Source organism: Triticum urartu, chromosome 3A (assembly GCF_056163025.1).
Source record: "Triticum urartu cultivar PI428250 chromosome 3A, HENAU_Tu73, whole genome shotgun sequence".
NCBI classification, from domain to species: domain Eukaryota; kingdom Viridiplantae; phylum Streptophyta; class Magnoliopsida; order Poales; family Poaceae; genus Triticum; species Triticum urartu.
Window position 1 is genome coordinate 383,811,884 of NC_141875.1, and position 16,058 is coordinate 383,827,941.

At 49.9% G+C, this 16,058-nt stretch overlaps 2 protein-coding genes across 2 annotated transcripts; both read right to left on the reverse strand.

The window, feature by feature from the left end:
* Positions 1-2,087: 2,087 nt before the first annotated feature.
* LOC147979776 (uncharacterized) lies at positions 2,088-4,232 on the reverse strand. The gene is made up of 4 exons (XM_087515340.1): positions 3,555-4,232; positions 3,175-3,474; positions 2,922-3,104; positions 2,088-2,786 (listed from the first exon to the last, which is right to left on the reverse strand). The coding sequence occupies exons 1-4, from the start codon at positions 4,230-4,232 to the stop codon at positions 2,088-2,090; spliced, it is 1,860 nt and encodes a 619-aa protein (XP_087371466.1).
* Positions 4,233-5,111: 879 nt separating this feature from the next.
* Positions 5,112-5,660, reverse strand: LOC147979777 (uncharacterized). Its single transcript, XM_087515341.1, has one exon. It carries the CDS (start codon positions 5,658-5,660, stop codon positions 5,112-5,114), a length of 549 nt encoding a protein of 182 aa, XP_087371467.1.
* Positions 5,661-16,058: the final 10,398 nt, after the last annotated feature.

A 16,058-nucleotide genomic window follows, 5' to 3' on the forward strand; every position in this document is an offset into this window, starting at 1 on the left:
GCTCCAGGCGGAGGTGGAGCGCTTGAAGGCAGAGGCCACCAAGGCGGTGGAGGCCCACCAGGCGGAGCTCCTCCACCTCAAGGTGGAGAATGAGAAGGCGGCCGCCGCTAAGGACGACGAGCTGAAGGCGGCTGTCGACAAGCGCGCCGAGCTGGAGAAGGCACTCGAAGCGCGCAACCGTGTCGGGGACTTGGAGCGGCATGGTACGTTGCTCGAGAAAAAACGCATCACTTGGATGAGGCCTTCGCCAGTAAGTGTTCCTTTGCTGATTTCGCGGGGTTGAGAGCCAGCTGGTTTATTTTTGTTGCTGGCCGTCTTGTTTCTCTTCTTGACAAAGCACTTCCCGAAGACGCAGGAGACGGCGGAGGAGGCCATGCGTGTTCACCGGTTGCCCCAGGCGGACGCGGGTGCTGGGCTTGACCCGAACCTTGCCTGGAGTTTCTTGGAGATCATGCATGACGCCGAGGCCCGGCTGCAGGTCCTGGCCGAGCAGATGGCGCAGGTATCCGAAGCCGACATGGGGATGACGGCGGCCCTGGTGCCGAAGCCCTGGTGCCGTTGCGCCCAACAGCTTCACACGGCTGGCGCGGTGGTTGGAAGCCGGGGCAACGCGGCTTCACGCATGGCGTGTTTCTGCCGCCCGTGCCGGTGCCGACCTGGCACTAAGGTTTGTCATGTCCTGGTATCCCGATCTGGCGCTGGACTAGATGGCAGCCCAATGAGTCGGCGCGGAGCCCAGCTGTAAGCGGAGGCGGGCCGGATCGCCACACGGGCCAGCTACCTGGCCTCATTTACGTTGCATGATGAGTTCCAGGTAGAGCAGACTGAAGACGGCGGTGTGGTGCCGCCTGACAACTTCGACTTGCTGCTTGACGACCCGTTGGGCAGCTCCGAAGAGTCAGTCCCATTTGCGGACGAGGACGCCGAGTTGGCCGATACCGGCGCCTCGATGAACCCAGAGGCTACTAAGGAGGAGCCGACGGTTGCGCGACCCGACGCGAGAGCCATCTGAAGCCGTCCTGCTTATCTATTTTCATAATTTTGTTAAGTAGCAGGTCCACCCACCCACTGGGGTGTATCAGTGAATGTAATGAACTCTCGCCTTGGGCCCATATTTCAGTAATGTAAATATTCTTGCGAGTGTTTACGCCTTTGCTCTTTGTTCTCTAAACCTTTTTTCTTGCTTGCCCCTTCTTTGGGCCTCCCCCCCCCCGCGAGTCGAATAGCCGGGTTCCGGTCTGTGACAAGGAGTTTGGTCCTTGCAGTACTTAGGCCCTTCAAACGTTGAGCGCGAGCGGAACACCCACTGGGCCGGCTGGCGAGCAGCCGGTCGTGTAGCAACTTAGTGCGGTGAGGCCGGGTTAGCCGATCTGGTGAATCCAACTTAGTATTTCCCGGCGTGTAGGTGCTTTGGCCCATAGTTCCTGCCGATAGACAGCCGAAGCCGAACTGTGGCGTAGGGCGATGTGGAAGGCCTTGGCAACTTAAGCATGCCGGGATGTGCCAAGGAGGACAGCGGGTGGCGGTCAAGCCGGCCAGCCCGGAGCCCCCAGGTTGGACGGGCCAACCCGGCGGCGGAAATTCTTAAGAAAATTTCACAAGGAAGTGTAAAACACAATAGCTTGGTAGGAAAAGGTAGCCCCCGAGTGCCGTTCGGGGGTCCCATTGTCTTTCATAAAATTACAAAAGGCAGCGATACATACGTGCATATAGCTAACTGTAAAACGGGCGGAGGAGCTCTGCGTTCCAGGGCCAACTTGTCTCTTCGCCGGCGGTATCTCTCTTGCGCTTGTTTGGCTTGCAAGCGTCGATGAGGTAGTGGGCGTTGCGGTCACAAAAGGCCTTGCTGACGATGCAGGGGCCCTCCCATGGGGAGGCCAACTTGTGTTGGCCGGCTTGCTGCTGGACAAGCCGGAGGACGAGGTCTCCTTCGCGGAATGCGAGGGGCTTGATCTTTTGCTGTGGTAATGCCTCATGCCTTGCTGATAGATGGCGGATCGGCTGAGGGCCAAAAGGCGTGCTTCTTCGTGTAGGTCGACTCCGCCTTCGCGGGCTTCATTGGCTTGGGCTTCTGTATACAATGCGACTCACGGTGAGTCGAATTCGATGTTGGTCAGGATGACGGCTTCTGCTCCATAGACGAGGAAGAACAGGGTGAACCTGTTCGACCGGTTTGACGTTGTTTGGAGACTCCAGAGGACGGCCGACAGTTCGTCAAGCCAGCTACCGGGTGAACGAATGAGGGGCTCGACGAGCCGTGGTTTGATGCTGGATAGGATGACGTCGTTGGACCGCTGGACCTGGCCGTTGGACTGAGGATGGGCTACGGAGGCCAGGTCAAGCCGGATGCTGGAGATGGAGCAATATTGCGCCAGAGCGCCCTTGGTAAAGTTGGTGCCATTGTCCGTGATGATGCTGTGCGGGACGCCGTAGCGCAGCACGATGTCTTTGATGAACCGAGCGGCCGTTGGCCCGTCCAGCTTCTTGATCGGCCGTGCCTCGATCCACTTGGTGAACTTGTCGACCGCCACCAGCAAGTGCGTCATGCCGCCCCGAGCGGTCTTGAAGGGTCCCACCATGTTGAGCCCCCAGACCGCGAAGGGCCAGGTGATCGGGATGGTTTGCAGGGCTGAAGTCGGCTGGTGGATGCGCTTGCTGAAGCGTTGGCAACCCTCGCACTTGAGGATGAATGACTCAGCATCTTTGAGGGCCGTGGGCCAGTAGAAACCATGGTGAAAAGCCTTGGCCACCAGGGGCCTAGAGGCGGCGTCGTGCCCACACTCGCCCTAATGTATGTCGAGGAGGATCTCCACGCCCTTGTCTTGCTCGTTGCATCGTTGGAACACGCCCGTCGCGCTGCGCTTGACGAGCTCGTTGTTGATGATGCTGTAGGCAGACGCCCGACGTTGCATTTGTCATGCCTCGGTCTCGTCCATGGGGAGCGCACCACTCTCCAGGAAGGCTAGGGTTGGCTGGGCCCATGACGGAGCCATCACCATGGTGAAGACGGCCACCAAGACGGGTTCAGGGGTGGCAGCCCCCGAGCCGAAGGCGGCAGCCCTCGGGTTAAGGACAATGGCGGCCGGGTTGAGCACGGCGGCCCTCTGGGTCGGGTTCAGCAGCCCCCGGGCCAGAATCAGCAGTCCCTGGGCCGGGTTCTGCAGCCCCCGGGACCAGGTTGGCGATGGCAGCCCCTGGGTCCGGGTTGGGGAGGGGCGCCGCGGGGTCGTCCGGGATGAAGATGGACTCGGAATTCGGAGACGGCTTGACAGATGGCTTGCACAAGTACTCGAGGGAGACGCCAGATGGTATGGCCTGCCGGGATGAGCCAATCTTGGCTAGCGTGTCTGCGGCTTCATTTTCTACGCGCGGGATGTGGAGGAAGTCACAGCCATCGAAGGTGCCGGAGAGTTGCTGGACCCGGAAACGGTAGCTGGCCATGTTGGCATCCCGGGCGTCCCACTCGCCGGAACACTGTTGACCACCAGATCCGAGTTGCCATAGCACAGAATGCGTGGGACGCCGAGTTCTTTGGCAAGCTGGAGGCCGTGCACAATGGCTCCGTACTCGGCGCCGTTGTTGGAGCCGTCGAAGTGGATCTGGAGCGCGTACCGTAGCCGGTCGCCCTTCGAGGAAGACAACATGATGCCGACTCCCAAGCCGAAGCGCATCTTGGAGCCATCAAAGTGCATGTGCCAATGCGTTGAATCCGGTGGAGGTGGTAGGTACTGGGTCTCCGTCCAGTCGACGAGGAAGTCGGCCAGGGCCTGGGACCTGATCGTGGTGCGGGGCTCGTAGAGGATGATGTGGCCGTTTAGCTCTATGGCCCACTTGGCAACCCGACCAGAGGCATCCCGGCAGCCCATGATCTCACCGATGGGAGCCGTGCTGACCACGGTGATGACATGCTCTTGAAAGTACTGCTTCAGCTTGTTGGCCGTAAAGTACACGCCGTAACACATCTTCTGGTAGTGCCGGTAGTTCTGTTTGGAGGCGGAAAGCACATCGCTCAAGTAGTAGACCGGGCGCTGGACAGACTGAATCTTGCCCTTCTCTGTCCGCTTGACCACCAGCACCATGTTGACCAACCGTGAGGTGGCGACGATGTATAGCAACAACGGCTCCTTGTCAGCCGGCACAGCCAGGACAGGTGCGGTGGAGAGCATGCGCTTAAGATCCCGGAACGCTTCATCCGCCTGGTCATTCCATTTGAATGGCGACATCTTCTTCATCAGCTGATACAGGGGCAAGGCCTTCTCGCCCAGCCGGCTGAGAAACCGGCTAACCGAGGCCAAGCAACTGGTGAACTTCTAGACATCCTGCAGACGGGTTGGCTTGCGCATGCGCTCGATGGCCCTGATCTTCTCCGGGTTCGCCTTAATGCCACGCTCTAAGATGAGGAAACCGATCAGCTTCCCGGCCGGCACGCCAAAAACGCACTTCTCCGGGTTGAGCTTGATCTGGTACTCGCGCAGATTGGCAAAGGTCTCCTTCAGGTCGTTAAGGAGCGTGAGGTGCTGCTTGGTCTTCACCATGATGTCGTCCACATAGACGTGGATATTGTGGCCGAGTTGCGTCAGCAGGCATTTCTGCATGCAGCGTTGGAAGGTGGCGCCGACATTCTTCAAGCCGAACGACATGATGATGTAGTAGTACACACTAAAGGGTGTGATGAAGGACGTCTTCAGGGCGTCGGCCGAGTTCAACTTGATCTGATGATAGCCGGAGTAAGAATCCAGGAAGGATAGGAACTCGCATCCAGCGGTGGAGTCGATGACTTGATCTATCCGTGGGAGGGCGAAAGGATCCTTGGGGCAGGCCTTGTTCAGGCTGGTGTAGTCTATGCACATGCGACAGGTGTTATTCTTCTTCAGGACGAGGACTGGGTTGGCCAGCCACTCGGGCTGAAAGACTTCCATGATGAAACCGGCCGCGAGTAGCTTCGCGACCTCTTCACCGATAGTTCTTCTCTTCTCTTCTAAAAAGCGACATAATGGTTGACGGACAGGCTTGGCGTCCTTGCAGACGTGGAGTTTGTGCTCGGAGTACTCCCTCGAAATTCCCGGCATGTCCTTTGAGGACCATGCAAAGATATCCTGATTCTCGCCTTCCTATTTGTCATCGAGGCGGGTGCCCACGATGACGTACTTGCTGCAACTCGGGTCTTCCAGGTTCAGCTTGACCCTCTTGGTCTTCATGGATGGTTGGAACAAGGCCTCGCCGGCTGACTCCTTGGCTGAAAACGGCACAGCCGGCGTCTCGTTGGCTAGTGCGATGATCCGATCGAGCTGGCGCCGCTCCTCGGCTATGACCAGCGACTCGGCCAACCTGGCAACGGCTTGAGCACACTCTAGATATTTCCTGTAGTCGCCGATGACAGTGATGAGGCCCTTGGGACCCGGCATCTTCATCTTCAGGTAGGCGTAGTGGGGGACCTCCATGAACTTGGCGAGCACAGGCCGGCCCAACAGTGTGTGGTACGTGCTGGACAAGTCCACCACCTCAAACAAGATCGGCTCGCGTCGGAAATGGTTGCTCGTGCCGAAGAGGACGTTGAGCTGAATCCGGCCGATGGGGGAGCAGGAGAGACCCGACACGATGCCGTGGAACACTGTTTGGGATGGCTCCAGGTCCTTGGCCTCGAGGCCGAGCTTGGTCATGGTGTTGCGGTAGAGGATGTTGATGCTACCACCGCCGTCAATGAGGATTCATGAGAACTTGCAGGTGCGCCTGGTGGCGACTATGGTGGGATCAAGGACGAGGGCGTAGCCACCCGGGTTCGGCATGACGGCCGGGTGGTCATCCCAGGTCCAGTTGACCGGGCGTTTCGACCAGTGCATGTACTCCGGCTTGGCCGGGACGACGATGTTCACCTCCTGCCGGAGCAGGCACTCGCTGCTCTTGTCGCCAAGGCTAGTGAAGACGACGTAGCTTGCGTTCTGGTTGGGGTAGACTTCATCATGCATCACGCGATTTGCTGGGGGCGAGGGTGGAGGAGGCGGAGTCGGCTGCCCCGCACCCGGAGTTGGAGCCGGAGGCGGCGGGATGTCGCCGCTCCATGATGCACTTGGTGATGGCGCACAGCCAGAGCGTGTGCGTGGACAGCCTTGCACCGATGTGGTGCTTGTAGGGAGCGTCGAGCATCTCCTCGATGCTCATGGCGGGTTGCCATGGCGTCTTTCCGGCTTGCCGGCCGGCTCAATTGCGGGCGCCTGCTCGGCAGCCGTGATGAGGCGGTTATTGTAGCGGTGGGCCTGCTGGTCGGCCCTGCGGGTGGAGCCGGCAACGCCATGCCGGCTTCATTCAGCACTACTTGGATCTTCATGGCGGCATCAGCCGTGGCGTATTTGTCCGCCGTGACCATGAGCATGGACATGGTGGTCGGCTCGGAGCGTAGAAGCTTGTGCTTGAGGAGAGTACCATCCCGGCAGCCGGTCACAAAGTACTGGATGGCCTGGACTTCATGGACACCCCCGCGGTTGTTCTGGAGCTCAGTCCAGGGCGCAAGGTACTCGCGACCGGTCTCGTTCGGTCCCTGCATGCACATGGCGAGCTGGCTGGGATGACCGGGATGCTTGTAGGTGCCGGTGAAGTTGAGGATGAAGGCTTGCTCGAAGTCGACCCATGCGTTGATGCTGCCGGCCGGCAGACTGTTCAACCACATGCGGGCCGACCCCTGGAGCATGAGCGGGCGTAGCACACAGCAAGACGGCGATTACAGCCCGCGATGCCGATGGCGGTGGTGTAGTCGATGAGCCAGTCCTCCGGCTTGACGGTGCCGTTGTACTTGGGGGTATCACCGGGCAACGTGAACCCTTTGTGGAAGGGCTCACCATGGATGTGCGGGCCGAAACAAGCCGGTCCGACGGTGTTGTCCTCCTCGAGCTCGAGGGAGATGGAGAGCTGCTCGATGCGGTGGCGAGCGTCGGTGTTGTCGATGGCGCGCGGCCCAGCCAGCTTGCGACCGTGCCGCAAGGAGCCGGGTCGGATGAAGCCGGACGGGCACGTCGGCTGGATCGCGCTGGAGGGTCCGGTTGGCGCTGGTCTTCAGGAGCCAACTCGTCGCCCAACCATCTCCAGCCGTCAGGGCACGGTTGCACTGGGTTCGGGTACGGCCGGAATGAGCTTCCATGGGCGGCGGGGAGGACGCCGTGTTCGCCCGTTCGGGGTCCTTGGTGGGGCGTGAGTCAGATTCTGTGGGACGGTCAAGGCGGTCCTGCTGCATGTTCATGGCACCGAGGAGCTCGTTCATGCGCTGCAGACGCTCCTACAGCTCCTCGCCCAACAGCTGTTTCAGGCCGACAATTGTCGCCTGCGCAACGCGCATGTTCTTGACGGGGGTGTCGTAGATGGCTGAGACCGAGCCGAGGGTGCGGCCGATGGCGGCGCCGCGGTTCCGTACCTCAGTCACCCGGCTGGGCTCGGCCGTGACCGGCGTGAAGCCGTACGCAGCATCGCGCTCCCGCTAGGCGGACTCCAACCGGAGCTGCATAGCAACGAGCGTCGCGGCCTTGTCCAACAGGCGCTTACGACCCTCCTCGAGCTGGGCCAGGGCCTCTGCGGCGTTGGTGGCATTGATGTCGATGGTGATGGGAACGCTGAGTTCCTGCATCATGGCGCGCAGCAGGTCGGGCGTGCTGGCGCGCTCCGCTGCGGCCCTGGTGGCAGCGGCCTTCTTCGGAGCGCTACATGAAGTGGAGCCGGAGTCGATGGCGAACACCTCCACCCAGACACAGAGATCCGCCACCTCGGCGGAGATGTCGTCGCCGAGAGGGACAGGCCAATCAGAGACGTCAAGCACCCCGCTGGGGTACTCATCGGCCATGGGCGCGTCGGAGATGCACAACGCGCCAAAGAGGGTGATGAGCGAGTAGATGTCGTCGGCCATCGGTGTGCCGGGCGCGAGGAACACGCGGGGCGTGGCGTGCTCACCGGAGTCGATGAAGGGGCCCGTCTGGAACATGTCTCCGGCTGGGACCTCGAGCTGCCCCATGATGTCTACTACACAACCTTCTTCTTGTGGCTGTTGCTGGGCCTCCAAGTGCAGAGGTTTGTAGGACAGTAGCAAATTTCCCTCAAGCCGATGACCTAAGGTTTATGAATCCGTGGGAGGCGTAGGATGAAGATGGTCTCTCTCAAGCAACCCCGCAACCAAATAACAAAGAGTCTCTTGTGTCCCCAACACACCCAGTACAATGGTAAATTGTATAGGTGCACTAGTTCGGCGAGGAGATGGTGATACAAGTGCAATATGGATGATAGATATAGGTTTTTGTAATCTGAAAATATAAAAACAGCAAGGTAACTAATGATAAAAGTGAGCGAAAATGGTAATGCAATGCGTTGAAACAAGGCCTAGGGTTCATACTTTCACTAGTGCAAGTTCTCTCAACAATAATAACATAATTGGATCATATAACTATCCCTTAACATGCAACAAAGAGTCACTCCAAAGTCACTAATAGCGGAGAACAAACGAAGAGATTATTGTAGGGTACGAAACCACCTCAAAGTTATCCGTTCTGATCGATCTATTCAAGAGTCCGTAGTAAAATAACACGAAGCTATTCTTTCCATTCGATCTATCCTAGAGTTCGTACTAGAATAACACCTTAAGACACAAATCAACCAAAACCCTAATGTCACCTAGATACTCCAATGTCACCTCAAGTATCTGTGGGTATGATTATACGATATGCATAACACAATCTCAGATTCATCTATTCAACCAACACAAAGAACTTCAAAGAGTGCCCCAAAGTTTCTACCGGAGAGTCAAGACGAAAACGTGTGCCAACCCCTATGCATAAGTTCACAAGGTCACAGACTCGCAAGTTGATCACCAAAACATACATCAAGTGGATCACGTGAACCATTGTCACCACAGATAAGCACATGCAAGACGTACATCAAGTGTTCTCAAATCCTTAAAGACTCAATTCGATAAGATAACTTTAGAGGGAAAACTCAATTCATCACAAGGAGATAGAGGGGGAGAAACATCATAAGATCCAACTATAATAGCAAAGCTCGCGGTACATCAAGATCGTGCCATATCAAGAACAAGAGAGAGAGAGAGATCAAACACATAGCTACTGGTACATACCCTCAGCCCCAAGGGTGAATTACTCCCTCCTCGTCATGGAGAGCACCGGGATGATGAAGATGGCCATCGATGATGGATCCCCCCTCTGGCAGGGTGACGGAATAGGGTCCCGATTAGTTTTTGGTGGCTACAGAGGCTTGCGGTGGCGGAACTCCCGATTTTGGTTTCTTTTCGGGGGTTTCTGTATTTATAGGAATTTTTGGCGTAGGTCTCACATCAGGGGGGGTCTCCGAGTCATCCACGAGATAGGGGGATGCGCCCAGGGGGTAGGGCGCGCCCTCCACCCTCGTGGATGGCTCGGGACTCTTTTGGCCCAACTCTTTTACTCCGGGGCATCTTTTGGTCCATAAAAAATCATCAAAAATTGGCACGTTAATTGGACTCCGTTTGGTATTCCTTTTCTGTAAAACTCAAAAACAAGGAAAAAAATAGAAACTAGCACTGGGCTCTAGGTTAATTGGTTAGTCCCAAAAATCATTTAAAATAGCATATAAAACATCAAAGATTGATAATATAATAGCATGGAACAATAAAAAATTATAGATACGTTGGAGACGTATCAAGCATCCCCAAGCTTAATTCCTGCTCGTCCTCGAGTAGATAAATGATAAAAAAAGAATTTTTGATGTGGAATGCTACCTAACATAATTATCAATGTAATTTCTTTTATTGTCGCATGAATGTTCAGATCCGCAAGATTCAAGACAAAAGTTTAATATTGACATAAAAACTAATGCTTCAAGCGTACTAATAAAGTAATCATGTCTTCCCAAAATAATATGGCCAAAGAAGGTTCATCCCTACAAAATCATATAGTTTGGTTATGCTCCATCTTCGTCACACAAAGTATTCAAATCATGCACAACCCCGATGACAAGCCAAACAATTGTTTCATATTTTAGCATTCTCAAACTTTTTCAACTTTCACGCAATACATGAGCGTGAGCCATGGACATAGCACTATAGGTGTAATAGAGCGATGGTTGTGAAGAAGACAAAAAGGAGGAAGATGGTCTCACATCAACTAGGCGTATCGGTGCGCTATGGAGATGCCCATCAATAGATATCAATGTGAGTGAGTAGGGATTGCCATGCAATGGATGCACTAGAGCTATAAATGTATGAAAGCCCAACAAAAGAAACTAAGTGGGTGTGCATCCAACTTGCTTGCTCAGAAAGACCTAGGGCATTTGAGGAAGCCCATTGTTGGAATATACAAGCCAAGTTCTATAATAAAAATTTCCCACTAGTATATGAAAGTGAGAACATAGGAGACTCTCTATCATGAAGATCATGGTGCTACTTTGAAGCACAAGTATGGTAAAAGGATAGTAGCATTGTCCTTCTCTCTTTCTCTCTCTCTATTTTGTTTGCTTCTTTGACCTCATTTTCTCTCTTTTTTTGTTTCCTCACATGGGACAATGCTCTAATAATGATGATCATCACACTTCTATTTATTTACAACTCAAAGATTACAACTCGATACTTAGAACAAAAATATGACTCTATATGCGTGCCTCCGGCGGTGTACCGGGATGTGCAATGAATCAAGAGTGACATGTATGAAAGAATTATGAATGGTGGCTTTGCCACAAATACGATGTCAACTGCATGATCATGCAAAGCAACATGACAATGATGGAGCGTGTCATAATAAACGCAACGGTGGAAGATTGCATGGCAATATATCTCGGAATGGCTATGGAAATGCCATGATAGGTAGGTATGGTGGCTGTTTTGAGGAAGGTAAATGGTGGGTTTATGGTACCGGCGAAGTTGCGCGGTACTAGAGAGGCTAGCAATGGTGGAAGGGTGAGAGTGCGTATAATCCATGGACTCAACATTAGTCATAAAGAACTCACATACTTATTGCAAATATCTGCAAGTCATCAAAAACCAAGCACTAGGCGCATGCTCCTAGGGGGATAGATTGGTAGGAAAATACCATCGCTCGTCCCCGACCGCCACTCATAAGGTAGACAATCAAAGAAATACCTCATGCTTCAAATTTGTTACACAACGGTTACCATACGTGCATTCTACGAGACTTGCAAACCTCAACACAAGTATTTCTCAAATTCACAATTAATTTACTAGCATGACTCTAATATCACCATCCTCGTGTTTCAAAACAATCATCAAGCATCAAACTTCTCATAGTATTCAACGCACTTTATATGAAAGTTTTTATTATATCCCTCTTGGATGCCTATCATATTAGGACTAAATTCATAACCAAAGCAAATTACCATGCTTTCTAAAAGAATCTTAAAATAATATAAGTGAATCATTAGAGTTCATCTATTTCTTCAAAATAAAACCACCGTCGTGCTCTAAAAAGATATAAGTGAAGCACTAGAGCAAACGACAAACTACTCCAAAAGATGTAAGCGAAGCATAATGAGTAGTTGAATAATTATGTAACCATGTGAAGACTCCTTCGCATAAATAAAATTTCAGATCTTAAGTACTTTATTCAAACAGCAAGAAAAACAAAATAAAATGACATTGCAAGGATAGCACATATCATGTGAAGAAGCAAAAACTTAGGCTCAACCAAAACTGACCAATAGTTGTTGAAGAAGAAAGGTGGGATGCCTACCAGGGCATCCCCAAGCTTACATGCTTGAGACTTCTTGAAATATTAATTAGGGATGCCTTGGGCATCCCCAAGCTTGAGCTTTTGTGTCTCCTTAATTCCTTTCATACCGCGGTTTCTCTAAATCTTAAAAACTTCATCCACACAAAACTCAACAAGAACTCGTGAGATAAGTTAGTATAAATCCATGCTAAACCTTATCATTCTCTATTGTAGCAAATCACTAAAATTTATTATTTAACATTGCCTACTAATTTCCTCTGCATATTTAACACTCCTATCCTCAAATAGAATCATCAAACAGGCAAACATATGCAAACATAACATCAATCTGTCTAAACAGGACAGTCTGTAAAGAATGCAAGAGGAATCATACTTCTTTAACTCCAAAAATTCTGAAGAATTACCACACTTTAGATAATTTGTTGTTACTCATTGTGTAAAAATTTCAAGATTTTATCATGTTCTGACTATTCACAAATATTCAAAACATAACAACAAGCTTTCTGTTTTTAAAACAGCAACATAGGGACTTGCAAAATAAGCATGGTAAAGGCTATACTTGACCTTTTTATTGAAGTAAAAGATGCAAAATATTACTCTAAATAACAGCAAGAAAATCCTAATAAAATAAAATGACGCTCCAAGCAAAACACATATCATGTGGCGAATAAAAAAATAGCTCCAAGTAAGGTTACCGATGAACGAAGACGAAAGAGGGGATGCCTTCCGGGGCATCCCCAAGCTTAGGCTCTTGGTTGTCCTTGAATATTACCTTGGGGTGCGTTGGGCATCCCCAAGCTTAGGTTCTTGCCACTCCTTATTCCATAGTCCATCAAATCTTTACCCAAAACTTGAAAACTTCACAACAGAAAACTTAACAGAAAACTCGTAAGCTCCGTTAGTATAAGAAAGCAAATCACCACTTAGGTACTGTCAAGACAAGGTTCATAACTTTTCTCACATGATGCCTACTGTACCATACCATTTCTACAATTTATATTAAGCAATACAAGCCATAGAAACTAGAAAACAAGCAAACTATGCATCGAAAACAGAATCTGTCAAAACAGAACAGTCTGTAGTAATCTGTAACTCTAGAATACTTCTGTAACTCCAAAAATTCTTAAAAATTAGGAAAACCTGAGCAATTTGTTCATTAATATTCTGCAAAAGAATAGTATTTTATCACGCTTCTGTTAAAAATGAGAATTGTTTTCCTAAGCGCAAAAGTTTGTGTTTTTCGGCAAGATCAAATCAACTTCAAATCAACTATCACCATAGATCATCCCAAAGGTCTTACTTGGCACTTTATTGAAACAAAATCTATAAAAGATGATTACTACAGTAGCTTAATCATGTGAACACACAAAAACAGTAGGTAAAGGTGTTGGGTTGTCTCCCAACAAGCACTTTTCTTTAATGCCTTTCTAGCTAGGCATGATAATTTCAATGATTCTCACATAAAAGATAAGAATTGAAACATAACGGGAGCATCATGAAGCATATGACAAACAAGCACATTTAAGTCTCACCCACTTCCTATGCATAGGGATTTTGTGAGCAAACAACTTATGGGAACAAGAATCAACTTGCGTAGGAAGGTAAAACAAGGATAACTTCAAGATTTTCAACACATAGAGAGGAAACTTGATATTATTGCAATATGTAAAAGCATATGTTCCTCTCTCATAATAATTTTCAGTGCCATCATGAATGAATTCAACAATATAACCATCAAGTAAAGCATTCTTTTCATGATTCATAAGCATAGAAAATTTACTACTCTCCACACAAGCAAAATTCTTCTCATTCGGAATAGTGGGAGCAAATTCAACAAAATAACTATCATGTGAGGCATAATCCAATTGAAAGTTAAAATCATGATGATAAGTTTCCTAGATATCATTATTCTTTATAGCATACGTGTCATCATAATAATCATCATAGATAGGAGGGATGCTTTCATCATAATAAATTTGCTCATCAAAACTTGGGGGAAAAATATCATCTTCATCAAACATAGCATCCCCAAGCTTGTGGCTTTGCATATCATTAGCATCATGGATTTTCAAAGAATTCATACTAACAACATTGCAATCATGCTCATCATCCAAACATTTTAATACATTCTTCTTCTAACACTTTGGCGCAATTATCGGAATCCTTATTTTCATGAAAGACATTAAAAAGATGAAGCATATGAGGCAACCTTAATTCCATTTTTGTAGTTTTCTTCTATAGACTAAACTAGTGATAAAACAAGAAACTAAAAGATTCGATTGCAAGATCTAAAGATATACCTTCAAGCGCTAACCTCCCCGGCAACGGCGCCATAAAAGAGCTTGATGTCTACTACACAACCTTCTTCTTGTAGACGTTGTTGGGCCTCCAAGTGCAGAGGTTTGTAGGACAGTAGCAAATTTCCCTCAAGTGGATGACCTAAGGTTTATCAATCCGTGGGAGGCGTAGGATGAAGATGGTCTCTCTCAAACAACTCTACAACCAAATAACAAAGAGTCTCTTGTGTCCCCAACACACCCAATACAATGGTAAATTGTATAGGTGCACTAGTTCGGCGAGGAGATGGTGATACAAGTGCAATATGGATGGTAGATGTAGGTTTTTGTAATCTGAAAATATAAAAACAGCAAGGTAACTAATGATAAAAGTGAGCGAAAATGGTATTGCAATGTGTTGAAACAAGGCCTAGGGTTCATACTTTCACTAGTGCAAGTTCTCTCAACAATAATAACATAATTGGATCATATAACTATCCCTCAACATGCAACAAAGAGTCACTCCAAAGTCACTAATAGCGGAGAACAAACAAAGAGATTATTGTAGGGTACGAAACCACCACAAAGTTATCATTTCTGATCGATCTATTCAAGAGTCCGTAGTAAAATAACACGAAGCTATTCTTTCGTTCGATCTATCCTAGAGTTCATACTAGAATAACACCTTAAGACACAAATTAGCCAAAACCCTAATGTCCCCTAGATACTCCAATGTCACCTCAAGTATCCGTGGGTATGATTATACGATATGCATCACACAATCTCAGTTTTATCTATTCAACCAACACAAAGAACTTCAAAGAGTGCCCCAAAGTTTCTACTGGAGAGTCAAGACAAAAACGTGTGCCAACCCCTATGCATAAGTTCACAAGGTCACAGAGCTCGCAAGCTGATCACCAAAACATACATCAAGTGGATCACGTGAATATCCCATTGTCACCACAGATAAGCACATGCAAGACATATATCAAGTGTTCTCAAATCCTTAAAGACTTAATCCGATAAGATAACTTCAAAGGGAAAACTCAATTCATCACAAAGAGATAGAGAGGGAGAAACATCATAAGATCCAACTATAATAGCAAAGCTCGCGGTACATCAAGATTGTGCCATATCAAGAACAAGAGAGAGAGAGAGATCAAACACATAGCTACTGGTACATACCCTCACCCCGAGGGTGAACTACTCCCTCCTCGTCATGGAGAGCGCCAGGATGATGAAGATGGCCACCGGTGATGGATCCCCCTCCGGCAGGGTGCCGGAACAGGGTCCCGATTGGTTTTTGGTGGCTACATAGGCTTGCGACGGCGGAACTCCCGATCTAGGTTTCTTTTCGAGGGTTTCTGTATTTATAGGAATTTTTGGTGTAGGTCTCACGTCAGGGGGGGTCTCCAAGTCGTCCATGAGATAGGGGGACACGCCTAGGGGGGTAGGGCGCGCCCTCCACCCTCGTAGATGGCTCGGGACTCTTCTTTCCCAACTCTTTTACTCCGGGGGCTTCTTTTGGTCCATAAAAAATCATCAAAAATTGGCACGTCAATTGGACTCCGTTTGGTATGTCTTTTCTGTAAAACTCAAAAACAAGGAAAAAACAGAAGCTGAGACTAGGCTCTAGGTTAATAGGTTAGTCCCAAAAATCATATAAAATAGCATATAAAACATCCAAGATTGATAATATAATAGCATGGAACGATCAAAAATTATAGATACGTTGGAGATGTATCACCCCACGGTGGGCGCCAACTGTCGTGGTGGGCGCACGACAGATGCCAAAGGATGGCTAAAGAGAGGGACATGCTCGAGGGCACTGGTGGGCTCCAGAGACAAGGTTGGCATGAGCGAGTGGGGGACGCAAGACATACCCAGGTTCGGGGCTCTCTGGAGAGATAATACCCCTAGTCCTGCCGAGTGTGGTTTATATGCGATGTTACAAGCTTGCTCCTAGAGCTGTTTCGGGGAGGAAGGAAGACGGGCCAAAGCATAGGCTGCTCCTTCTCCTTGTGTTTGTGTTCTATTGGATCTCTCTCTCTCTAGTGTTTTCCCGTGTACATGG